Source organism: Triturus cristatus, chromosome 9, assembly GCF_964204655.1.
Source record: "Triturus cristatus chromosome 9, aTriCri1.1, whole genome shotgun sequence".
NCBI classification, from domain to species: Eukaryota; Metazoa; Chordata; class Amphibia; order Caudata; family Salamandridae; genus Triturus; species Triturus cristatus.
In genome coordinates this window covers 800,565,962-800,592,696 of record NC_140592.1, presented here as the reverse complement: position 1 = coordinate 800,592,696, position 26,735 = coordinate 800,565,962, and the positions used below count along the sequence as shown (strand labels likewise).

Sequence of the window (26,735 nt, the reverse complement as noted above, 5' to 3'; positions counted from 1 at the left end):
CCTTTTTTTTATAGGCAGTCATTTAAATGTTGGCCACATAATGTATATGTTTGTCGGTGTAAAACAGTTCTTTTTGTATATTTGTTCATGTCACTCAGACCACTTCCCCTAAAAAGGCCAAAAATCGAAAATAAACATGTTAAATGTTTTTCCCAAGGATCTCTGTTGATAATTCAACTTAGACATTTTTAAACACTTAGAAGTCTATCGGGCCAATATATAAAGTACTTTTCGGGGGGAATGTGACATATGCATGTGAACGATGTTGGTAATAATGTCTACAAATGCCCCAATTACCACAGCTTTAGATGGGCAAGAGCTATAGAAACATGAGATATATTGTAAGTAGTAATTAAAATTGTAAATTTTATTTATATAGCTCTCACCATCCCTGGCGAGGCATTGAAGCGCTTTTTGGCGAGTAGTACACTACTCAGGAACCCTAGGTTAGAGTTTTTTAGTCAGTAGATTGTAACATACATTAAACTGGATATAGAAACGATTAAAAAAAAAAACTACAAAATATGCCTGATTTCGTAAACTAAAAACCTGTTTATTTTCTACAGTGAATTAAATACACATACATAAGATAAGAAAAAAGGCATACAAATATTTTATTCAGGAACACCAGACACTACGCCTGTTTCTCCAGACAGTCATAAGTCATTTATTGGTCGGATTTTTTTTAATGATCCAAACAAGATTAACTCATAAACAAATGCAGACAAAGGGGCTTATTTACAGACCCCTTGCGCCGCCGGGGCATCACTTTTTATATGATAAAAAGTCAGTTGCGGCCAGCATGACTCGCCGGTGGGGATGTTTAGTGGGGGGGGAGGGGTTAATTTAATAATAAAAATAAACTTACCTTCCTACCAGCCGGGTCCCTCGTCGTCTCTGCTTTTGCTCCGGCCTCCGGCCGGTAGAGGAAGCAGGCAGCCAGGCTCCCACCCCAAGACAAACACAACTCTTCAAGCAGCGTTGTGATTGGTCGGGATGCCGCCCAGTCAGGGGCTAATGGCCCGGCCATGTTCTCCATGTAGGCTGCATTGCAGCCTACATGGAGAAGGGCAGAGTGCGCATGACTAGTTTGGTCGGCCCCAGAGGGCTGACCAAACCAGTCATGCGCACTCAGGAGTGGCCACACCACTCGTCCCCTGCCCTGCGCGCAGAGCGGATTCGCCCACCCGCAACCAATCCCTTCTGCGTTCTCACAGTGCGAGAAGCAGAAACATAAAATGGTAGTTATTACCATTTTATGTTTCTTCTTCTTGCACAGCAAGAAAGCAGTGGGGTGACGCTCCTCCGCCTTATTGAAGGAGCCGCCCATGGAAAAGGTGATGCACCGGTGGCGCAAGGGTCTTGAAAATAATCCACATAATGTATGGCTCGCATGTTACTCCTGTTTTATTGAACTAGGCCTTATGTTCACAAGTCATATCGCTAGCCCTCTGGCCTACACTTACCTCGGGCCCAAAAGAAGAGTGCATGTATTCAGCGCCGCCATATTGGCTCACATCTGTAGATATGTCACTCACGATACAAGTGGTTCTCTAGAAACCATCACAGTGCGATCTCAGAGGCAACATCACTCAGCAAACGTTTCATGTGCTTTTGTTGAATTCACCACACTTTCTGTACTTTGAATTCAAGATATTCACTAGCAGCGTCTTAAATGAATGAGTTTTCTGTCAAAATCCAGACTTGATTTCACACGATGTAGACAATCTCTCGATAAACGTGCTTATTACAGATTACTTTCAATATAAAACTTAAGTGGCATTGACATACATCTACACAGATATAATTCACTGTTTGGAATGCTGTTGTGCTCCTAGAAACCTATCAGGCACTCGCAGTTAGCCCTTGATTTAAAATAGCAAATAAAATAAAAGTTGGCATTAGATTCCCATACATATGTTAGAGTGAATGTAATCAAACGCCATGTTGTGAAACTATTAATTTAGGATCAATTAATTTTTAGTATTATCAAAGTTGTCAAATATGTCTGGAATGTCATAAAATAAACTAATATACTTATTGTATAGAAGTAATTCATACATTGTGTGCTTTTCACCCATTTGTGTTAAGCTTACCCGGGATGTACCAACTAACGTTTGTATATTTTTTTCGGGGTCATCAAAGCACAAAGCACCTTTATTGCAACAGTATTAGAGCCCTTATTTAGGCCACCTGGCATATTTGTTTCTTCTGATGTGTAGAAGGCAACACAACACACCTAGCCTGGTTCTCTAAAGTCATTAATTGGAAAATAAAATTTCAATTACATATCTAAAATATTGTAGTTTGAGGGTTTCACAGGTTGAAGGCAGCCCCTGATTAATTAGGGCTCCATACTGGTCATTCTCCCCATTTCATTGCAGACAGCAGCGTGCCCTCTTCTTCATTCGGCCTTATTGCCGCAACCTGTTGTGGCAGGCACATTTCTCGGCAGCGGCTCTAAAACATGTTTAATGTAGTACCGTCCTGCTGCATTCTGGGAATTATCTCATACGATTGAACAGCACCGATGACAGGTCAGACGGCCCCCCTTCTTCTTCTTGGGGTGAAAAATTGTTAAGATAGCTTCATCGAACACTGTCTTGAGGCCTTTCTGCGTCAGGGCGGAGCATTCCACGTAGCACTGAGCACCGATCTGCAACACAGGAAGCGAGAAAGGCGTGTGAGAGGTGGCGGGAAAGTTCACATTTGAATAAACAGAGTTATGAAAAATATTGCTTTGTACCTGAACTCTATCACAAAAATGTAAATTGATGTAAATTGATGCATTGCTCTCGGTGAAATTAGATCTTACTATAATATAGCTCTTAGGATTTCAGTGTGTTATTATGAAAAACGCAATCTTCATAATTTCATTGTTATGTAATGCAATAGTGGGCGCTATAAATATCAGAGTTGGCTTTAACTTGTATACGCTTTTTTAAAGTTTAGTTGGGCGCACATTGGGCCCGATTCACAATGGCAATCTGAGACAAGAGCCTAACTTTATGACTTTTGGTATTCACAGAGGTCATGTATGAGTCGTATCTTTACATCCGCAGTCAGGCCGGAATCACCTGCTTTGGCCGTACTCTCCGCACCTGGGCCGTACTCTCCGGCTTGGGCCGGATGAAGTGTAATCAATGGGCCAGAATGCAATTTTTACAAAAAGGAACATTAGGAATGTATGATAAATGGTAGAGGAGGTCATGAAAATCAGTTTGGTGCTACGCTGCTATGCGTGAAAAAGTCTTAGCAATGTGCCCCCTTTTCTATTTAGCTGTGCAGCACAGAGAAAGTGATGCAGAGCACGCTTTGTGTCATGCATAACACTGATGTGCTGTGCTAACATTTAAAGAGTGATACAAAGTGGCACAAAATATCCAACATACTGAGCAAAGATAGCAAGCCAGGAGAGAAAGGAGGGCATAAGCCGGAAGGGTACAGTTCAGAAGGTGTAAACCGAGGAGGTGGATACTCAGGAAAGTGCCACAAAGAGGAAGCAGAGGTTAATGCAAGAGGAGGTGGATATTCTGATCACAGAGGTGACAAATCATGAGAAAGATCCCTTTGCTATCTCTAAGCTCCCAAAAAGGAAGAAGTCTGCCTTCTGGAAAGGCCTCCTTGATAATGTCAATGCAATGGCACCAACACTCATGACTCTGGTTGAATGTAAGAATAAGTGGGGGTGATTATAAACTTAGGACAAAGGAGAAGCTGGCAGAGATCATGAGGCCTACTATGGCAACAGGTGATGGCCCAGTCACCCCGCAGGAGATGATGCCCAATAAGGTGGCAGAAGTTTGCCCTTAGGTGCATGGTGGTAGAAGTGATGATACAAATACCGCTGATCTAGAGGACACCATAATATCTCAGGTTCAGCAAATTGGCAAACAAAAACATGTAACTAAATGAATCATGTTTCAAGACATAGGTGTGAAAAATAACACGTCACACACACTCACTATGGTTGTTTAAGTTGCATCTGGATTGTGTGGAATATTCCATTTTGATTTGCAGATTTATAATATCTGATGGGAAGCATTCTAGAATTGTATTGAGTGTTTTCGTTCTGTGTAGTAACTCATGACCTTTGGAGCCAGGTTCACAAATTTACTGATAGGACATGGGTCGCATAATCCAAATTTGTATTGAAATCAATTTTTTGTTAGGTCGAACAGGAATGTGTTGGGTATAATCACTATGGAAAAGTATTCAGTGTCTCTCAGAGTAAGATTGTTACAAACACTTATATTTATTAAAATATATTTTCGGATATAAAATAAATTTCACATGCTGCCCTCTATGCTCCCTAGCTTTTCTGCTCACATACTGCCCTGCATTCTCCATGCCGCTCCTGCTCACACATTGCTCACTCTGCGTCCTGGCCACTTGGCTGGTACACTACCCTCTCTCTCTCTATCTTTTCCCTGAATCCCACACAATGCCTCTGCAGAACTTTTTCACATGAACTACTGTTTGGGCCACAGCACCAGGGTAACAAAGACTGATTCTATTGGCCAAGGGAAGGGCTGGACTGCCGTGTCCCTGATGAGATGGATTAATGTATTATCATCGGCTTAGCGGTCTGATTGAGGAAGTGTGAGCAGGTGATTGGCTGTTCTCACCTTCCATGTGCTGCCTGCTATTTGTTAATCTGTAAGTCACTTGGTCAATCAATGCTAATCACCACAGCACCTAAGGCAACATCTGAAGCAGGTGCTGTAATTACTTCACCCACTATGTAGAGTTGTGTGTCCTTCAGAATGGACTGCACCACTTTCATGCCTTAGACAATCTGTTGTTGTCACCAACAACAGGTGCATAAGGTATAGATGTGTCCTTTAGTGAGGGATGACAACCATCTGTGCAAGGGTGTGCTACATAAAAGTAAGCAAACACTATCAGGGTATTGTAACTTTAGCGGAATAGGATTATATGTTATTGGCATTTCAAAGACCTAGCTAGAAGGGCATTGGGATGATGTGTGCATTTGCAGGTTGGTTGCATTGCCAAGTCAAACACACTTCATCCTTTGATTCATGGAAATGTATTGCCATCACACTGTCCCCCAACTTAAGATGTCACTTTACATTTGCATGGTTGAGCATGTTAAATATGAGGACCTTGCTTAACTTTTCAAAGTCATGTTGCAAGAATTTGTTCCATATTTTATGTGACAAAAGCTCACAACATAAGCATATCAAACTCAAAATTGGCAGGTGTCAATGATGACAAATTCTGCAGAAATGTCCTGATGAATATGGCGGTGGGATTTCAAGGATCAACATTGTGAGCTACAGTCAGTCCTTTACTCCTGCACCAATTGAACATAGGCGGCACCTTTCTGCACAAAATCAATCACAAGAGGCAATTTCCTTTTTCTATATGTGCTGAAGAATGCAGCACACATAGAAAAAGGAAAGCACAAGGAGAAATAAAAACAGGGATGGCGTTAGGTTCTGACGTGTTCCCAGGTTTACGATTTCTCGCAAATATAGGAATGCGTCAGGATCCATGGGTGCTGCGTGGGAACACCCACAGCAACACCCATGGAACGCCCCTTTCATGCAGTTTTCTGCGTGAAAGAGGCACATATTTATAAGGCCATAAAAAGCCACGTAAAGTGGCTTTACGTCGCCTTATGAATATGCCGTGGCACAATGCGCCACCGGAACGTCCAAAAAGTGACGTTCCAGAGGCACAAAAGTGCCGGTAGGGCCTCATAAATGCGGTCCTTATTTGTAAAGACTGTATAGCACACAAACAATGAGCGTAAAATTGGTTTTAGGGAATATTTGTAATATGTGCATCACTAAGTAAAGTGTCTTGATTTCTTTTTATCCTATTAAAATCTGTTTTTCCACCACACTTCAGAATGACAAAAAAGCACTTTATTTGTGCTTTCCTAACTGTATATTTAAAAAAAAATATTTGTTCAGTTTGTTTAGAGGTATTTTAATGTTGTGTCTTAGACAAAAGACATCTTACATGTGTTCTTTGCAAACAAGCAAGATTTTCGCAGTTCACTTTACAAAATTCCATAACTTTGCAGTCAGAGAAAGAAAAGTACACATCAACGTCCACGTAAAAAGAATAACTAGCAATTTGTGAGAAGACTAGTTTGGCATCTGGACTCTATATCTGACCACACACAGCAAATCTGACCTATATGTACAGCCGCTCGCGGCTGTAGCCAGAGAATGGGACCTCTCGCTGGTGTCATACGCTGATGACACGCAGCTAGCAATCACTCTTACTGAGGGTCCCTCTATTTCTGCAGCGAGATTCAGGGATGGTCTGGATGCCGTAGCCCAATGGATGACGGATAATTGCCTGCAACAACGCAGGCAAGACGGAGGTGCTGCTTCTTGGAAAGAACACCAGCTACTGGAACCAACACTGGTGGCCTCAGTCACTAGGTACCATCCCTCCCCCTAAATCTTTGGTTAAAAACTTGGGTGTTTGGATGGACTCAGCACTTAACTTCCAGACCCACACAAAAAGAGTAGCGGCCACCTGTATGGGCTTGATGAGAAGCCTTAACCCCATACTCGGCTTCTTCGAACCCAAGGTTCGCCAAACGATTATACAAGCCACAATTCTGTCCCGCCTAGACTATGCTAACGTCCTTCTCTTGGGCGCTAACAAAGCCGAAATTGCGCGTCTACAGCGTGTACAAAACACCGCGGCAAGAACCTTGGTCGGACTTCCCCGCAGGTGCTCGGCCAGAGCCACTATACGTAAGCTGCACTGGCTACCAATTGAGTCCCGTATTCAGTTTAAAGCTCTCGTTACGATCTTTAAAATCCTCAAAACTGGACGCCCACAAATTCTCCGCCCTCTCCTTATACCTTATGTGCCACAGCGTAATTTGCGCTCCTTCGGCCAACATTTATTGACAGTTCCCCTCACAAAGTTAGCTCGCACAGGTGGGCGCTCCTTTAGAGTACTAGGAGCCAAACTCTGGAACAATTTGCCGGTGCACATCCGCTCTATGGAGAATCTCTCCGCTTTCCGGAGAGCTCTTAAAACCCTTTTATTCCCCCCCTCTTAGGTTTTCGACTCCTGATCTTTCCTTTTCTGTCTCCTGTGAAGATTCTGTGGTTCTTTAGCGCCGGGACGCCCCTTTGCTGGGGCAGCTGTTTTTGCGCTTTACCAAATTTTAACATAACATAACATAACATTTAAAAAAAATTAAAGCCATCTTTAAAGCTCATTCTCCTTCAGAACCTTAGCATGGTTATTCTGGGGGTGCTACTGCACCCCCAGCATCCCTACTTTCAGCACCTATAAAAACAACCAGTCCTAAAAGTCTTACCAAATGGGGATGTCCAACGTTTAGAACTGAGATTTATTTAAAACACCCTTTATTGATTTTTGCAGCAGATATGACAGACTTTAACATACTAAATGTACAACAATGGCGCTGTATTCCTTAAATTCCACCCCTCCTCCCGCCACCTCTCAGCGATACATTTAAATATGTACGCTAGTGGGCGATTGCAGCCCTGAACCATTGTATGTCCAGGATTCGATGTTGAGGTGTGACCAAAATGGATCAGTCCTGTTGATGATGATGCCCCTGTAATTCGCCCATGAACCTCATACTTTCATGTGCTTCTGGGGGCATCCTTGGGTCTCTTAGATAGGTTGTGACATGCTCCAATCCATTCCACTCTTACATTCTGCAAGTGACTGTGCAGTTTCCACTTTCTGTTGTCACGCTGTGTCACTCTTAGCCACTGCAAATCCCAACCAAAGTAATGTCAGCCCATAGTAACTCAGGGAGAGGTCAGTGGTGATAAGCAGAAGGGGCCAGTAGCGGCCGGCACAGGTAAGAGCGGTGAGGTGATGGGGTGGGGGTGGGGCGCGGGTCAGGTAAGTCGATATGCGACGGGAGAAGTAAACTTTAAAAAATTTTTATAAAACAACTTACATTGTGCTCGCCACATCGCCCGATTCGGCAATGCGGCGAGTGGTTTTATTATTATTTTTTTCATTTTACTTCTCCCATTGTATGTTGACTTACCTGACCCCCACCCTACCCCTCTTACCTGTGCCAGTCACTACTGGAAGGGACAATCTGGGGTTGCAGGAGAAAGGATGATCTAAGACATGTTCTAGGCACACACAGCTTCTGGAAGTAATGGGGGGCTCTTAGGACTTTAGAGCTTGGTGCAGCAAAGGCCTTGTTCAGGGTTCAATGGAAGACCAATTGTGAATCGGCATCTGATCATCCAGGAAAAAGTAAATCTTCAGCTTGTTGTGTCTCTGTAGCCACAAAGGAAATCGGGCCATTGACCATTGGTGTCGACATCTTTGTCCTTGTTCTAGGAGAGATCAGGTCCAGTCCTTCAGTCCTACATTCAGGTTACAGCAAGTGGGGAAGTGGGGTTCAGTCCTGTTCTGAATTTTTGCACACCAATAAAATGTTTTGAGTTGGGTTCTTGGGTTCACTTTTATTGCTGACAATAGCTAATGGGTGTGAGTCACTCCTGGTTCCTCCCTAACCAATGGTGTGAATGTTCCAGTTGCAACCCTACCCACTCTGTCAGCAATTTGTGTTTGCTGTGCAATGCAACAATGTCATAGTGCACCTAACTCTAAAATCTAAAATGGAGAAAGCCTTTCTACTTTGCGCAGAGCCTGTGTGCCCACCCAGAGGGTTGCCCAGGGAAATGAGTAGCCCCCTCCTTTGCGGTTACTCAAAACTGATTTTGGAGTAGCTTCCCTCCCACTCAGTTTGGAGTCAGCCGGGCTGGTGCAAGCAAGTAAATGAAGTTACAGAGTCCTCCCAAACTGGTCTTCCTGCAGGGGAAATTTAAACACCTCTCTACACCCATGCAACTGTTTCTGCTCTGTAACCAGTTCTCACAGTTTATTGAGGTCAAGCACTGGCAGTCCAGCTTTCGGTAGGCTACTGTTAATTTGCCTACTCAGGCAGGTAAAACGTAACTTTTTAAAAGCTACTTTTCCTAAATATCTATTACAAACCTGACATTACCATTGGATTGGATTTTAATAAATATTAAAAATAGTCTTTCAGTGACTTACATATCCTATCAAAGGTACAGATTAAAGTTTATAATGTGTACTTTGACATTTGCTGGGATTAATTTACAACCTTGTCAGTGAAAATAGCTTTTGGGGGCTAGTCACTGGAGGAACATGCCAACTTTAATTTTGCACATATACCTCTTTTAAATACCAGGTGCCCTGCCTTGTAGGCAAAATAGTGTACTCAGGAACGACTTATTATTATTTAAAAGCAAGGATTCCCACCTGTCAAAAAGGGTTATTTTGACAGGTGGACAGCAGGATTTTAGGCTCATGGTAGGCCTAAAGCCCATTTTACAGGCACACTCTGTGGGTGGCAGAATCAAAGCTTCAGCCCACGGGTAGCATTTAACTTCCAGGGAATTGGGGAAGATTTCCATGCCATATAGATGGGACACGTAAGCAAGTTAAATATGTCCATCGGGGTTAAGTCAATTAAACAATATTGAAAGGGGGAGCACATCACACCTTCCAACTCTTGAAGAAAGAAAAGTGGGCAACAGCTAAGTTAAAAATGTTGTTACTAAACTGCAGATCCCTGAAGAAACATAAAATAGAGATACATGATCTACTGACGGAGAGCTGTCCCGATGTTCTATTTCTCACTGAGACGTGGCTAGACGAAACTTCGTCGCCCGAAACTCTCGAAGCCACCCCTCCAGGCTACTGTCTACTTAGATTAGACAGACTGAAACAGAGAGGCGGGGGGTTAGCTCTATTTTATAAAATAGACTTAGAATGCACCCTATTGAAGGCTTCGCTACCTAATAGCGAGGGCGGTTTTTTCACAATAAAAGCAGGACCCAAAATCATCATCAACGGGCTACTTATATACCGCCCGCCCGGAGGGGCAGCCCAGTTCGGCGACCAACTCATAGAACTGATTACCCAGCCGGCACTTTGATATAAAAAATTTCTCATTCTAGGTGACCTAAACCTCCACTTCGATATTGCTGATTATAGGGAGGCACAAGATGTGGCAGAAGCATTGAAAGCCCTAGAGCTTAACCTACAATCCAAATCCCCCACGCACCAATTAGGCCATCTTCTCGATCCCATCTTTGCCAATTGGGAGGGTGTTAAGGTCTCCCCCCGATCAGAACTATTTGGTCAGATCACTTCATCATCCCGTTTGAAATAGAAAGTACTTCTTCAGAATCCAGATCTAACAAACCCCTACCCCAGAAACGTAGAGACTGGAAAAAATTCAATCAGGAGACATTTAAACTTGCCCTACTTGAAAACCCCCCACCCCCTAGCAATACCTTACAGGAGGCGTGGAATAGCTACGAAAGATGGGTGTCCAACGCGTTAGACACGGTAGCACCCTGGACTCACAAACCCCCTGCAAGACATACCAAAACTGCCCCCTGGTTCTCCGAGGAACTCAAAATAGCCAAAGTTAAATGCAAAAACTTGGAAAGACAATGGAGGAAAAATTACAACCAAAAAAGTAAGTCACTTTACAGAACAGAATTAAATAAATATCATAAACTTATAAGAACAGTGAAAGGCGCCCACTTTAAGGGTAGAATAGAATCCGCCGACAACCCCACCAGAGAACTCTTCACTATCTACAAAGAGCTAACAGTTCCAACCAGACTCAAAGCGCAAGACACCTACTCTAGCGAGTTATGTGACTCTATAGCTGATCATTTTGTTGGCAAGGTTGATAAAATCTATGCCACTTTTACAGACAACATTGATCCCTCTAGCAAACATGCGGAAGTCAGAGACAACTCCACCATTAAACCCTGTCTGACATGTTTCAAAGTACCTGAGAGACAGGAACTGCTGAATATTGTTTACAGCATACAATCTGGCTCCCCCTGTGATGTGTGCCCCCCCAAACGCTGTAAGGGAGTCTTGGAAAGCATGATTGATCAGATTACTCATATCGTCACCCTCTCTTTCCAAGAATGCCATGTGCTTGATGCATGGAAAACAGCCCAGGTCATCCCTTTGAAAAAAAAACCCAATACCCACATCTCCCAACTTCAAAATCTTCGTCCCATTTCCCTTCTTCCTTTTTGCTCGAAAATAATGGAAAAAGTGGTCAACGGGCAACTCATGACATATCTAGAGGAGGAATTCCTTCTCCACCCCACCCAATCGGGGTTCAGAGCCGGCTACTCAACGGAGTCAGCCGTCCTCTATTCCACCAAATGCCTCAAACAGATGGTGGATGAAGGACAGGCAGCAGCGTTGGTTTTATTAGATCTAAGTGCAGCTTTTGACACCGTGCTGCACACAACGCTGCTGTCTCGCCTCTCCGACATGGAAGTGGAGGGATCCGCCCTTGCCTGGATAAAATCTTTCCTTGATAACAGGAGTTTCCAAATGTACTGCCCCCCTTTTAAATCTTCCCCCCGGAAGCTGAGCCATGGGGTTCCACAGGGCTCCAGCTTGAGCCCTACCTTGTTCAACCTCTATATGGAACCCCTGGCCCATATAGTCAAAGCTTTCGGGGTGGATATTGTCACCTATGCTGACAATACCCAACTGATGATCAAGCTCACGCTTGACCACACGGAAGATGCCACTAACTTCTCCAAATGCTTGTAATCAGTGGCAACATGGATGAATAACAACTGCCTGCGCCTAAATGGCGATAAAACGGAACTTCTAGTCGTTGGAAAATCCCCAAATGCCTGGTCGCACATGTGGTGGCCCGCGGAACTAGGACATTTTCCCACTCCCGTCGAATCTGTCATAAACCTCGGAGTAATGATCGACTCTGATCTCTCTTTCAGGTCTCAGGTTAGCAAAGTTACGGGTAAGTGCTTCAGCACATTAAAAACCCTGCGAAAAGTCCTTGACCTGCTCCCCATCAACGCCAGAAAAACACTCGTCCATGCCTTAGTCACACCCCACCTTGACTACGGCAACATTTTGCTCTTAGGTTTAAGTAAAAAAGGCTTGCACCGACTTCAGTGCGTACAAAACGCTGCTGCCCGCCTGGTACTTAACCTGCCCCATAGAGCATCTGGGAAGAATGCTCTAACAAAGCTCCACTGGCTACCTGTCAAGGAGCGCATTAAATTCAAAGCCCTATGCTTCACGCACCGCATCACCCATGGCAAAGGCCCAAGATACTTGCAAAAGCTCCTCACTATTCACCGCCCCACCCGGAATTTGAGGTCGTCCGGAGCGCTGCTGTTTAAACTCCCCCGCACTCGCAGAGCCAGAATGGGAGGATGTTCTTTCAGGAACCTGGCTCCCAGGCACTGGAATGAACTACCGCTTGACCTCCGTATGGAACCTTCAGAAACCAGATTCCGTGCTAAACTTAAAACTCACCTGTTTCCACCCAACTAATTTCCTCTTCTCCCCCTGACCTCTACTTCGCTCTCTCTAACTCGCTGCCTCTTGTGATATAGCAACAATCCAGCGCGGGGACACACTATTTTTAGTGCTGCCAGGCGCTTTAGAAATGGCTTTATTATTATTATTATTATGTTTAGCAAGGTTACAAGTGCACAGATTGTTAGGTCCAGCAAACATTTGGTCCAGCCACAAGGCAAAACATTGTGGTGGCCATGCATAAAATGAAGGTTTTCTACAGTCACTAACCTTAGTGTTACAGTAACTGACCTGTCCATGCCAAGACTGCCCAGTGACTACCAATTAGAGAATCTTTCAACCAGCTTCACAGCACTGCAGCCAGCCTTACCACACTGGATGCCATTGCCTGCTCTCAGCTATGGCTCACTAGAACAGGCAAGCTTGAGCCAAGGTCTTTATGATTCTGCCCCCCAGGCTCACCCACACTAGCTTTCCAAGCCCTCCTGACACAATATTATAATCTGGTCCCTTGAGTCACCATACAGTGCTAGTAAATTCTAATTTTCCAGAAAGTTTTGCTGTGACTGACATATCCTTGCCAGCCGCCTACTGACTGCATGCCTGTTTGACCTGGCTAAACATCACAGTCTGCTGTGCTCTCTTTGTCTGAGGCTCAGTACAACAGGCAAGCTCATGTCAGAGGATGCTTATAAGGTTATTCAGAGTCAATGACTATGTTTAATTGATCATGACAAGGCATTAAAATGTACCTTATACAAGACGACTATTTTATGATGGATGGTTAGTGATGGCGCACTCTCAGGATAAGTGTACAGTAGGAAAGATATAGATCATCAGAGTAATACCCTATTCACAGTCATAATGACATATACGTTTTCTTTAACATGCTGAAATCATTATGTTCCATGTGACTTTGCTTCAACAAATGTATCTTTAAATTTAAAATTGTAATTCAGAAATTAGACAGTATATCTGTAAGGTGTGTGCTGTTATTAAGTACCTATTCAATTTGCATTTTGGAATGTAATTTCTGACACTGTCAGACAATATTCTACGTTGAAATCCCATAAAAAACAAATGCAAACACACACAGTCTCATGGCAGCCAAAACAATGTGACAGAAAAGAGAAGGTTCATTGCTGTTGGAAGAAAGGTATGGTTGTCCACATTATTAACAAGCCTTAAACGAACTCTCTCACAGTAAGGAAATATTGGCCCATTCCCATTCTGCCAATCCCGGCAAAAAATCTGATGAGCAAATTCAACAGCCAGCTTTAATTTTTTTCTGGCAGCAAAAAAGGGCCTCATTTATGAAAACTGTCCCATCACTGTGTGAAAACAGCGATGCAACAGTTTTCACTGCGCCCAACTTGCGACACAATGGACGTGCTGTATTTAATGTATGGCGCTCCATGACGCAAGGAGTTACAGATACGTCAGTATTTCTGACGTATCTGTAGGCGCAAAAGTGACGCATTGCTGGGGTCTGTCTGAAAACAGATGCCACTCCGGAAATGTTTCCTTTCACATTGGGCTAGCCCAACGGGAAAGGGCCTGTGCCAGTCTTACGCCTGCGGTGAGGCAGGTGTAAGGTTTTGACGCAGTGGGGTCCCAGAGGTGGCCCAGTGAAATCTAATAGATTTCACTGGGACACTTCTTCGAGGCTTTGTTGCGACGAAACACCCACCCTGCATATATTATACCTGACGCAGGTATCATGTAGCGCAGGGGTTTACAAAGTGACGCATCTTCCTAATGCGTCACTTTGTAAATATGGCATGACATGGGGCTATTTATACACCGGCGCTGCGTCTCAAAAAGTGGTACTGAAACAATATTATGGAAACATGATGAGGTGTTTATATTTGGTGGTCTTCTGTGGTGAGGTCTATCGTGTTCTGTACCCGGTGCCTGCTCCTTTTAAGCCTGACAGACATTTTTGAGTGATCCTTGTGAATTGGTGCACATGATCAGATTCATCACATTTCATTCTCCTGTTACTTCTAATAAAAGATGATTTATAAGAAGCCCTCTTATCTTATACTTAACTCTCATAAGACGGTGGTCCAAGTGATAATTCTGTCTTGTACTTATAATGGAAAATACCTTTGTTTAGCCTTCCACTAATACCTCATTCTACAAATTGAAATAATTTATATATTTTTGTCTCATCTCATAGGACAACCTCCTTGATGGTCCATCTCTGACCATTGCAAAAGCTTCCAATGGCTTCACATAGATAAATGTTTGATCATCAAAGCTGTGCGGCTCACCTTTACTAAGGTTTTGACTGGTGCTAGTGCAACAGAGCACCGCAAGTGTGAGACCTATTTATTATATGACACACAGATGGATTTGTGTTGAACTTGTTGTCTATGTAGTCCAAAAATATGTTTGCATGATATTGTGTTAAATATATATTTTAATTTATGCAAAGTGAGATTTTTGGGTCTGAACCAGCAAAAGCAACCTAGAAAAGGCACGCAATATCCATCTATCAAAGTGATGCAAATTGTGCAATGCAGGGCTCATGCATTGTGCATGAATAAATTGGTGCTGACAAAAAGTGTGCAAAAAAGGCTAGCCACTTTAAAAGTGCTACAAATATAAGCCCAAAACAGGAATCCATACCTGGGCAACAACCATAGATAAGATAAGATAATTGTTTATTTGTACATGATTAATTAAAATCTTTACAAATATTGTAAAACATCGAAAGAAAGAAAAAATGTTTAAAAGTCATTAATACATTATTTTAAAAAAGATTATCTTAAGATCAATTAAATAAGTTTTTTTTTTAGTTGTTGTCAAGTCTCTGGAGTCTTTTTCCCATTAGATCAAAGAACTTTACAACCTGGCAGTTCAGTTTAGTGTGTTTCGGGTTGAAACACAGTTTTACAGCTTGTCTACAGGTCTGTGCGCCATGCTGCTTAAAGAATGGGCGTAGTAGGTGACGCCTTAGATCATTTAGTTTGGTGCAGATGCAGATTATGTAGACAATGTCCTCCTTGCCAGTTTTGCAAAGTCGACACTGCTCTAAGGAGTTCTTCCTCTCCCAGGGTGGCAAATGTGGGAGTATAGGAATTACTCCAAGACGTAGTTTCAGAAACCTTTCTTTAATTTTTATTTTCATGCCAGTACTAAGGTATACCTGTGGTTGTACTGGCCCATAATCACCCAGCATTACCCAGCCATGCGCTCTTTTCGCTAGGTCGTTCTTATCTTCAATTGCTGAAATGATTTGTGCCGATTTCTTTGCAATTTTTTTAAAAGAAAGGTGATCAGTTGGAGTTTCCCATAAGTCAATCAGGCCCAAGACTTGAAGAGATTCGAGTAAATAGTCTCTGGCCAAGGATTTTTGATGTCTAAATAGCTCCCCCCATACATTGGAGCTTAAGGTGCCAGTCTCAGCAGTGCGAATCTTGTGCCAAGTCCCTACATACGCACACCGCCTTCCTATTGTCTGTTTGATTATACCAAATTCCAACCGGATCTGAGCAGGAGAAACGTATTTGGGGAGATTAAAAATGGCCCTGTATGCTTTGGCCATAACTATGTCCAGTAGGACGGCGTCCTTCCCATGTAGGGATTCGCTTCCATAAGTGAGGGTCGGCTGTAATTTTGCGCGTAGTATTTGAAGGAGAGGTTGAAATGTTAGGTCAGGGAGTTTGGCCTTTAGTGATTTGATGGCCAGATGAATCATAGTCGCCTTCCCTCGTAGGGATTCAAGTTGTGGTTTAGACGTGTTATTTGCGTCCAGGGTTACTCCCAGATATTTATAAGTAGTTGCCGGGTCTATTTTTACTCCGTTCAAGTACCAACGAACTTCCCTTTTTTTCCTGTGATTCACAGCCATGGCCTTGGTCTTTTTAAAGTTTATTTGAAGGGCGTTTCTTTCAGAAAAGACATATGCGGCGTTCAGGAGATGTTGAAGGCCCATTGGGGTTCGACTTATTAACACTAAGTCGTCTGCATATAATAAGTTGGAAAGAGTAATAGACCCCAATTTGGGCGCATGGTTGGAAGATTTGTCTAGTTCCCCCGGTAGGTCAGCTAAAAAGAGATTAAATAGGAAGGGAGCCAGTACACACCCTTGTTTTAATCCTTTCGTTGTCTTGATAGGTTTCGAAAGGTGTGTTCCTGTTCCAAGTTTTATTTTGATCCATGTATTGGAATGAAGTAGTATTAGAATGTCTAAAAGATGTTTCGGTATTCCCCAATGGCTTAATTTCTGCCACAGTTTGTTGCGATCTATATGGTCGAAAGCGGCTGTGTAATCGATGAACGTGAGATATAAGGGTGACTTGGTCTCTTTGGCTTGTCCCATCAATAGGGACAATGCCATGATGTTAGTTGTGGTGCCTTGGCCTCTGCAGAATCCTGTTTGAGTAATCGCGATAATAGATTTTTCAGCTGCCCATGTTGTTAACTCTTCCAAGATTATGCCTGCAAAGTATTTAGCCTCTACGTCTAATAGTGCAATTAGCCGGTATATGTTTGGATGCTTCTTGCTGCCATGCTTATAAATTGGGCTAATTACTGACCCATGCCAGGACTCAGGGAGTATCTGGGTGAAAATTAGAGCGTTAAATAAGGGTGCCAATGATTTGCTCCAAAATTCCACGTCTTCCTTGTACAACATGGGAGGAATACCATTTGGGCCCGGTGCTCCCGCAGGTCGCCCTCTTGTTATTTGTCGTTTTACGTCGGCTGGGATAATTAAATTTGGCCATAGCTCGATGCTTGTCAAAACTTCTGCCGTTGGTACTAGTTTATTACGTTTCGGTGAGGTTGTAGGTCCATTGTCATACTTTTCGTGGGCAACAACCATAGAGATTGTCAAGTCCTCATTTATGAAGCCCCTAGCGGCACTTTTGCGCCTCCGGATCATCAGTTTTTTGATGCTCTGGTGGCGCATTGTGCTGCAACATATTTACAAGGCCACGCAAAACACTTGTGTGGCTTTTCATGGCCTTGAAAATATGTGCTCCATTCACGCAAAACACTGCGTGAAAGAGACGTTCCATGGGTGTTGCTGTAGGTGTTCTCACGAAACATCCATGGAATCTGAAACATTCACAGATTTATGAGGAATCGTAATCCTGGGAATTCTTCAGATTCTAATGCCACCCCAGATGCCCCTTCCTGCACAAAAACAATCGCCCCTACATCACAGACACCTTTGCACCATGGCACAAGGGTGCCTGTGTTGGTGCATGGCAGCCCATTGTGCCCCAGCGCAGGGGAAAAGGACAGGAATGCGCTGTATCTCATAGATACAGCGCATTCCTGCCCTTTTCTTTTGATGCAGGGCAGCGCAGCAAGATTCCTTGCGGCACTGCCCGGCACCAAAACCTCGTAAATGAGGCCCTCAATCTTTTACATAGACAGGGCCTGCTTAGCAGAACTTGCTGGCCGAAGACCTATACAAAGAAATGTAAACGCTTCTGTAGGCTCAGCCATGGACATCATTTAGGGGTCAGAGCTGCGATCCCTGCTTGCCCCTTGTGACCCCTGGCACTGCCATTGCAACATGTGGCCTCAGAGGTGCAAAATCAGCGCCAGGAACACAGTGGCAGCTCGTGCTTATGGACGTCGGATGGGGCTCCACCAACTTGTTTTTCTTCTCAATTTATTTATTGCACTAATGGTGAATAAAGTTTAATTCTTCACTCTTAATTTAATTTAAAAATGGAGTACAATTAGCTGGAATATTACCTTCCCTAGCAGCTGAGGTAAGTAAAAAAAAAAGGCCTTTAAATGTATGTTCAGTGCATGGTTGCGGGTGACTGTGTGTTTAGGTGAGAAAGTGTGTGTAAGTTGGAGCATGCGTGTATGTTTAAGCATGTGTGTGTGAGTGAAACTGAAGTTCAAAGGGTCTGTGATGTCACTTCTGCTGTCCCTGGCATTTTGGTAAACTGACCTTCATGGGTTCAGACCCTATGAAGTTGTTACTTTGGTTCAGCTTTCACCTTCAGTGTGATTATAGTAAAGCACGCAAGACTTACAGTGAGACACTACAGGTTCACAAGACAGTCAAGAAGAAATAAAGATATAAATGTCCAAATACATTTTGAAACAAACAATTCATTAAAGGTCCCATCTGTGGCAGACTACATGGGTCCAGATACCAGGCTGAGCTAGACAATCGCTCAACTTGCACACACGGGCACAAGTAATCACATGCACCCTCCCTCCACCCATTCATTCCCTTTCCACCCATCCCTGCAAACCTGTCTATCCACCCACAACAGATCATTCATCCTCCCACACATCAACACATCCATCCATGCATTCTTCAGGTACCTCTCTACCTCTTTTAATTGACCATTCATCCCACTTATACCATAGACTAGTGTGGTTGTGCAGCTGCACTTGTGTTGATTGTATCTTAATGTGTGTCTGAATGAACTTTGGTTATCTCTGGGATTGGGCAGTATGCGTCTAACATTCAGTGCAATAGTCCTGTTTTACATACTGAATTCATTGTCCCTAAACAACTGCTAGATCTCGCGTGTGTGGACAAAAGAAACTAAAGCACGAGAAGCAGGAGACAGATATTCAAAGAGTTGAGAGACCGACATACACCCATTTCCATGCATTAATTCATCATTTCATCCACTACCCAGAAGAAGCTTCCAGCTATCCACCCACAGTCACATTTATATACAAATAGTTGCATTGATGCTTTCAGTATTGCTGACACATATGCCTGCCTGCAACCTGCTCCTTCATTCATCCGTTTATCCTTCTTTTCCATCTTATCCTTCTGTTCATCCAGGTATCCACTCGCACTGATGCATCTATCACTCATTCACCTACAAACGAATATGTGATGCATATAGGCACATCTATGTGTTCCCTGTGAATGAATGTCACAGAGAACGTTTTAATTTTGCTGCTGGTTAACCAGTTGGACAATTGTATTTAGCATTCAGTGACATGGCGCACTTATAGTTAGTTTTCATGGGTGCCTTTTATCTTCTATGGGTGCAAGATGTTGTGACTGTAAGAGAGTGGAAATGATAACAACATGACGGCACTGGTGTAGCAATAGACAGCATCCTCCCACTTGGACAATTATTCTGCCATATGCATACTTTTATCATTACATTTATCACAAGTCCACTCATAAACATGCAGTGATTTATTCATTCACCTACATTCATACATGCAACCATCCACAACTTCACACCCATTCATCTAAGCTATCTTCATCCATCCATCCACTCCTGTATTCATTAACTGAATTCATACACACAAATGCACATACACATCACTTCCTCCACATACTCACTCACTTATCAGCTATCTACCCTTTATCCAAACCTTTTCACCCACTTACACTTCTCACTGATACTGACATACATCCATCAAGACACCCACTCCATCTGTCTATTCCACCACATCAGTACTTCACCCATGTAACTCACATAATCATCCATTTATTGAACAACACTCATGCATCCACTGATTGATTCACAATACACTCATGTATCCTGCCATCATGCGTATGCCTCTAAAACTTCCCAGTGACAGTGACTGTATATATGTTGTCTAAATATATGTTGTCTGGTATAGTTGCACCTGACCTTGTTGTCTGTGTGTGGATGGATGGCTGAATATGTGTTGTTGTATGTGCATTGCAGCCTTTATTGCTAGGGGCATGCAAGGCCGAATACATAGGTTCGTGTATGTGTGTGTGTCCATTTGGGAGTGCAAATATGCCTGTTGGGGCATTGCTCTGTGGGTTGCATGCGTGAATATGTGACTAGTTTGCTTGCCTCTCTTACAGGCAATAGAGACACTGTGACTTATTCGATTTATCCGTGCTAATTATTTAAATGGAATGGTTCAGTAATCTTCAAAAGTGTTTTGGTCCCTACTTTCATGAGTTGCATGGAAGTGTACTTGTAAGTCGTGGAATAAAACTTCTGAAATGAAGAGCGCGGCTAATGGAGCTTTGGGGGGCAGCCGACCAATGATGTGGCCCAGGCACAATTGAGCTAGTTGGGCAACTTTTGGGCTTTTGGGAGCAGTGGTACTTAACCGGCCATTTCCGGCGTGTGTCACCATTTTGTGTAAGGTGAGACAGCAGACGGTTTCTGAGGGGGAGTGGTGATGTTTTTATCCGCCCTCTCACCCTTATTAATATAGTTTATGGAGTATGGTCATTTGTGTTAATCACAGGTGCGCTCGGGTTAAAAGATGTAATTGGTTGTCGCTTGAAGCAGGTGCAAGGCAGTTGGTAGCTAGTTTTTACATATTTACAGGTTAAGTTTACGGCTATGGGATGAGGAAGTGAAGGGAATGCGCAAACACCCCATATCTTTGGAGGAATATGCCTCTTCACTCCGCATACCATTATACCGCATGCCGTCACAACGCGGTCGTAACAACAACCGCGCTGTGTCAACGCACACCATTAAACGACTTGCGGAGCGGGGGCGCTGGATGTTGGAATAGTAAAATTTACTATTCCAACTCCAGTCTGTGCGGACTGTAGTGAAGGTGTTGGATTTTAAATCCAACACCTTCTCCCCCCTCCGCAAGTCCTTGTAACGACTTGCGGAGTAATGGTATGCGTTGTCACAACGCGGTCGTTGTTACGACCGCGTTGTGACAGCATGCGGGGTCACGGATGCGGGGTGAAGGTAGTTTACCCTTTGGAGTGGACACAGATACTACATCAGTTTAAAAACGAAACCACACCAGCGGAAACACCTGAGCCCTCTTCACCCCAGACACCACACGTATCTCCGGTCGGATCGATAACAGCACACATTAGCCTAAGTCCAAGGACCTAAGATGGACGCCCTACCCGAGCCAACCCAGGAGGCTCCACATACTGAACCAAGACGGCCCATAACTGCCCGAGATGGTCCCCCCACGTATACATGATCACACGATGATGTCACACTATGACCAGCCACATATCAGACATCAGCAACTCATATCCCCGCCGTTCCCCCCTTACAGTTTTCCCAGTTCACCCCCCCATTCTTGAAGTTAACGCTGTCCATCGGCAGTTCCAAGGCCGGCAATCATTAATAGGGAATGCACTCCTTATTTCTCGCACTACATAGCGCCCATATGTCATCATGGGGATAGGCACACTCTCGGACTCCCGGGAAACGCGCCCAACCAGGCTCTTACATGTGTTTATTAATGTATCCAGACCTACTAAACAGGTAGCATCTAATCTGTACCACCGGTAAATGTTACTTGTACATTGTATGAATAGTTATGACAAACTCGATTACATGTAGATGTATTCCTGTTTATCCGTATTACAAATATGAATTGCCCAAATATGTCTGTATCATGCCCATCAGCTATGTATGAGGTTAAAAACCAATAAACAAATTTAAACAAACAAAAACAGTTTACAGTTGTGAACAAGCTACTCTGGGAGCAGGCAATAAGGAGAAGTTGAGATGGGAGATACTTAGTTTGGTAGATGTTTAGAGAAGTAGGTAAGAGGTCACTGGGTTACAGTTAATGACCGGGTAGTGGTTTTTAATAGTTGCAAGGATAGGATAAGGATGGGGAAATCTTAGGGGTGGGGGTAGGAGGCAAAGTAGGTGAATAAATGTATATTGAGGTGTAGTTTTGTAAGGCAAAGGCCAAGGTTAACATTGTGAGGTGCACCTGTCTTCAATAAAGCGGCCTTTTTTCACACATATAAAGCGTGATTTTGGTCTGTGCTGGGCCCCCGTTTGGCCCAAAGTCACACAATACACCGCCTTAGAGGGTCTTAGAGTCGTACCTGCTTCGCCAGTTTTATTCCTTGCTCGTATGTGATTGGTTTCTCTTTCATGTACAGCAGGCGAGACAAGGTCTTGGGATCATCACGGAGATCAATCTGTCAACAAACACACAAAGTAATATTTAACAGCTTGAGGAGGCAGATAGTTATGTCGATCAATGCTTGCAAGCATTCCCTATGGGATAACGAGCCATCATGTTGGTGTGATACATGCTTGCATTTCATCACTACGTATACAGATAATGACCCGTAAACAAGTGATGGAAGCCCATGAGTTTTTTTTTGCTCCTTTATGAAGCAGGGGGCAAGTCAGAGCGCACAACTCAGCGAGAAGCCAATATTTTGCTGAAGCGTCAAAGAAACAAACACAGGACCCAAACAATGCAATATTTTGTATATTTATAGCTGCTTTTCAAAAAGTCATTGCAAAGTGAGAGAAAGCTTGTCCTCTGGCAACAAAGGGAAGGCACACCATTACATTTTACCACATTTAAGATAGTTCTCTTCTTCAAAATGTTCTCTTGAATTACATAAATATTATTTTTAAAACCCTATTTGGGTTTAATCAGGATCCTTTTGCTGCTTTCCTTACAATTTTCCTCTCCATAAAAGAAAAGCACGAACTTAAGAAAATACAACTATATTTAGGCCTTAAAGGCTATCCTACATCTCTTTCATTCGAGTTAGACAAATGTACAAAGTTCAGAATGTTGGATAGTGCATCAAGCTTCCCTGCTGACGAACCAAAATGGTTTTCCACTAAGACTAAGGCATGATCAAGCCGTGTTGGGTCTCATGTACTGAAAATAGATTCAGTAAAAGAGGACAAAATGTGCGCACCGTCTTCTACCGATTGCATTTGTGTTTTGAGAACCAAACTTTGTACTAATATGTTGGGTCACAAAATACCGAGGGCCTCATTTACAATATTTTGACACACAGCAGTGCAGCAAGCCTTCCTGTTGCACTGCAGTGCATCAAAATAAAAGGGCAGAAATGTGACTTATCTACAAGATACGGCGCATTCTTGTCCTTCTCCCCTGTGCACAAACACCAGCCGCGTACCAATACAGACATCCTTGCGCCATGCTGCAAGGGTGCCTGCATTGCAGGGATGATTCTTGGTGTGCAGGAAGGGACACCTTCCTGCACAAAAACAATCATTAATGGTGTTTTGCTCCTTCAAAACACATAGAAAGAGCAAATAACAAGGAGCAATAAAAGTATTTCTTCTTGTTGCGCAACTCCTACGTCTCCCCTAGCGAGGCGTAGGATTCTGATGCATTCCCAGGTTTACACCACTTTGTAAATCTAAAAATGTGTCAGGCTACATGGACATTGCATGGGAACACCCACAGCAACTCCTATGGATGCCCCTTTCACGCAGAGTAATGCACGAAAGGGGCCCATATTTACAAGGCCATGAAAAGTCACGCAGGGTGACTTTACGTGGCCCTATAAATAAGGGCAGGCACACTGCACCACCAGTGTTTAAATAAAGGACGCACTGGTGGCACAATGGGCTTGTAAATAAGCCCCTGAATTGCAGTGGGTCGCAATTTGACCTATCACATAAATATTAATGAGGTAAGTTATAATTTGCGACCCACTATCTGGAGCGTTACTGAGGGCCCACCACCACCGTGGTGCGGGGGGGAGCGTTTCTTGTTTTGGAGGGTGCCTCCTCACCCATTAAGACATCCCAGTGCATGCTTTGCAGACTGCGTGCAATGGCATGGAATAAGAAACACTCAAACAATCAGGCCCGGGTAAAAGCATCTGTATCTTATGGTCCAGGAGTTTGGGGGGTGGCACTGCAGATAGCTGAGAATAAATATTTTAAATCTGTAGTAGGTCTCCCTCCTTCCTTCATAAATCGTATACTACATATGGAGTTAGATATCTCCTATATCGCTGATCAAATTAAAGTGTCCCCATTACTCTTGTGGTACTCAATTTGGAGGAGGGATTCTGTTCCGCTTACGCAGCTAATTATTAAGAGCTGCCTAGACACGGATCACTGGAAGAGGTCCAGGTGGCTGAGTTATGTGGAGCACACTTTTAAAGAAATAGGGCTTCCGGAACTTTTTAACGATCGGTTTGTATGTAAAGGGATATCCAAACAAAAGGTTATCGATGGGTTTTCTCGAATGGCGGAATATAAGAGTTCGAAAATTGATGTGGGGAAACATGCTCTCCGGTTATACCATGGAAGCACACCTGTGATAGAGGGAGGGTTCTCGTATCTAACAATAGTAAATATCTCACAGCATAGATGCATTTTGTTAAGGTTTAGAACTAACCTGATAGTGTGTATGCTAGGCTATCCTGAAAACTTGTATAGCATTAATGATTTAAGTGTATGTCCATGTGACAATGCATCAACTCAATCGGAGCTACATTTAGTCCTTTTCTGTACATTAAATAAAAAGGAAAGAAAAGCCTACCTGATGCCGATTTTAAATAAGATGAGGTTTACACAATGTCGGGTGGCCTTATACTTTTTTAATTCTTTACTTGACCCGTTTGTCTGTTTTTCAATGGTCTCTTTTTTATGGGCTTGTTTGAAGAAGCGAAAGGGGATGGTTACGAGATCTGTGAGAGGTACCTAGAACAGTAATTGATCCTTTTTATGATATGTTGTAACATGATTGGTTTTTAATGATGCCATTTTATGAATTTGGGATGTGTATGTATTTATTCATTTATGAACATTTCAAATTTTGATCGAATAAAGAGTTTTGATACTGATCAGGAAACCACACTGCTTTCCCCAGCAGGCCCCTGCAGCATGGAGGGACAACCATTCAGAGGGCCTTCATTGAGCCTAAAACCAATGAATATCTGTGTGATCTGGGAGACTCCAGGGTCCCTTGTCGCATCCTGTAAGGGGGCTATCATCATTGTGCGTTGTCATGGCCTACTATGCACGTCAAAAGTCACAGGCGTGCTGTCCTGTTGGGGTCAGCAGATACCATTTCTTGTTTGTGAATAGATGACCACATCCTTTGAGATGCCAGTAAAATATTAATGCTTTGCGACCGGTTTCAGTCACATAACAAAACATTAATACATACCATAAGAACATTTAAAATTTTGATCGAATAAAGAGTTTTGATACTGATCAGGAAACCACACTGCTTTCCCCAGCAGGCCCCTGCAGCATGGAGGGACAACCAATCAGAGGGCCTTCATTGAGCCTAAAACCAATGAATACCATAAGGAATCGGTATTTGGAAGGGACGCACCTAGCACGCCCCTTCCAACTACTGATTCCTTATGGTTTTCCAAGTTCGTTTATCAACTCTGAAAACCTTTTCCAAATGGGCTAAGTACATTTCTTAAAGGGTCTATGCATAATTTCATCTGGCAGGGATAAACAATCTTTATATGTTGTGGGAGGATATTAGACTGATGAAAAGTGCATATCTACCTCCATACCAAACCCGTTACTATATGTCCCACTTCAATCAGACACAGGTGCTTCCAGATTCTGCCATTAAGGTGTCATTACTAGAGGCCCCATAAGATCCCCCATAAATCCAACATGGCTATTCAGGATACAAGAGGATTAAGAAGAAACCAAACCTCCTTGAATGTCTCCTTTCATTGAAAGTATAAGGGAACAATAGAATAAACCTGAATGCACTTTTGACCAAGGAAGATCATAGGGTCTATGGCTCCAACACATACATTTGCTTATGCACTTCTATTAGTCTAATGATGTTTTCTTCGTTTCCAGAGGCTAAATATGTCAATGTTAGGTTATGAATGGTGATAGTTGGGGGCATATATACACGTCTCTAGCCCCATCGGAGAGCCTACCGCTGCGTCACTTTTTTTGATGCTCCGATGGCGGAATGCCCTGCACCATATTTAGAAAGCGGCGTTAAGCCACTTTGTGTGGCTTAACACTGCTTTGTAAATAAGCTACCCTTTCACGCAGTTATCTGCGTGAAAGGGGCATGCAATGGGTGTAGCTGTGGGCATTCCACCACAACACCCATTGCTTTTTGATGCTGCCCCAAATTTCCAAGGCGGTGTAAATCCGTGGCAGCGCCAAAAACGAACGCCATGCAAAAGCAGGCGCTAGAATGGCGCACGAGGAGAAATACTTTTATTTCTCCTCGTTTTTTCTTTTTCTATCTGTCCATGAAAGAGCAAAACGACAAATATTTTTAGTAAATGTCATTTATATTTATTTAATTTGGCAATTTAGCTAATATTTTGCATTTGATTTGGTATTTTTTTTAAATTTTTTTAAGGATTTACATCCATAAACGTGGTAATAATAACTGTCCTTAAAAGTCACTATTCGCTATGTTTCTTTAGTAGGCCTCAAGAGGATGTGTAATGTTAGAAATATTTAACATTCCTCGAGTTTTGCCATGGCGTAATAACTTTATTTTCATTTTTTGCCTATCTCCATACCTGCCCTAGTCTTTGTTCAGGTGAACAAATTCAAAATAAATATATACATAGCGCGAACTCGGTCCAAAGGCATTGGAGCGGATTACAAGTGCACCAGACTGCATTAGACAAATTCAGATTATTTTTAGGCACAGGCGGATTAACTGATTTGCCCATAATCACAGGATTT

At 43.1% G+C, this 26,735-nt stretch overlaps 1 protein-coding gene across 1 annotated transcript in view; it reads right to left on the bottom strand.

Moving 5' to 3' along the window:
• Positions 1 to 532: 532 nt before the first annotated feature.
• The window catches only part of RHOJ (ras homolog family member J), a 540,570-nt gene continuing 514,367 nt past the window's right edge, over positions 533 to 26,735 (bottom strand). The window contains exons 4-5 of the mRNA XM_085626197.1: positions 22,136 to 22,231; positions 533 to 2,656 (exon numbers count right to left, since the gene is read on the bottom strand). Coding sequence (XP_085482323.1) covers positions 2,510 to 2,656; positions 22,136 to 22,231 — 243 coding nt within the window. The 3' untranslated portion in view covers positions 533 to 2,509. The remainder of the gene's footprint in view (positions 2,657 to 22,135; positions 22,232 to 26,735) is intronic.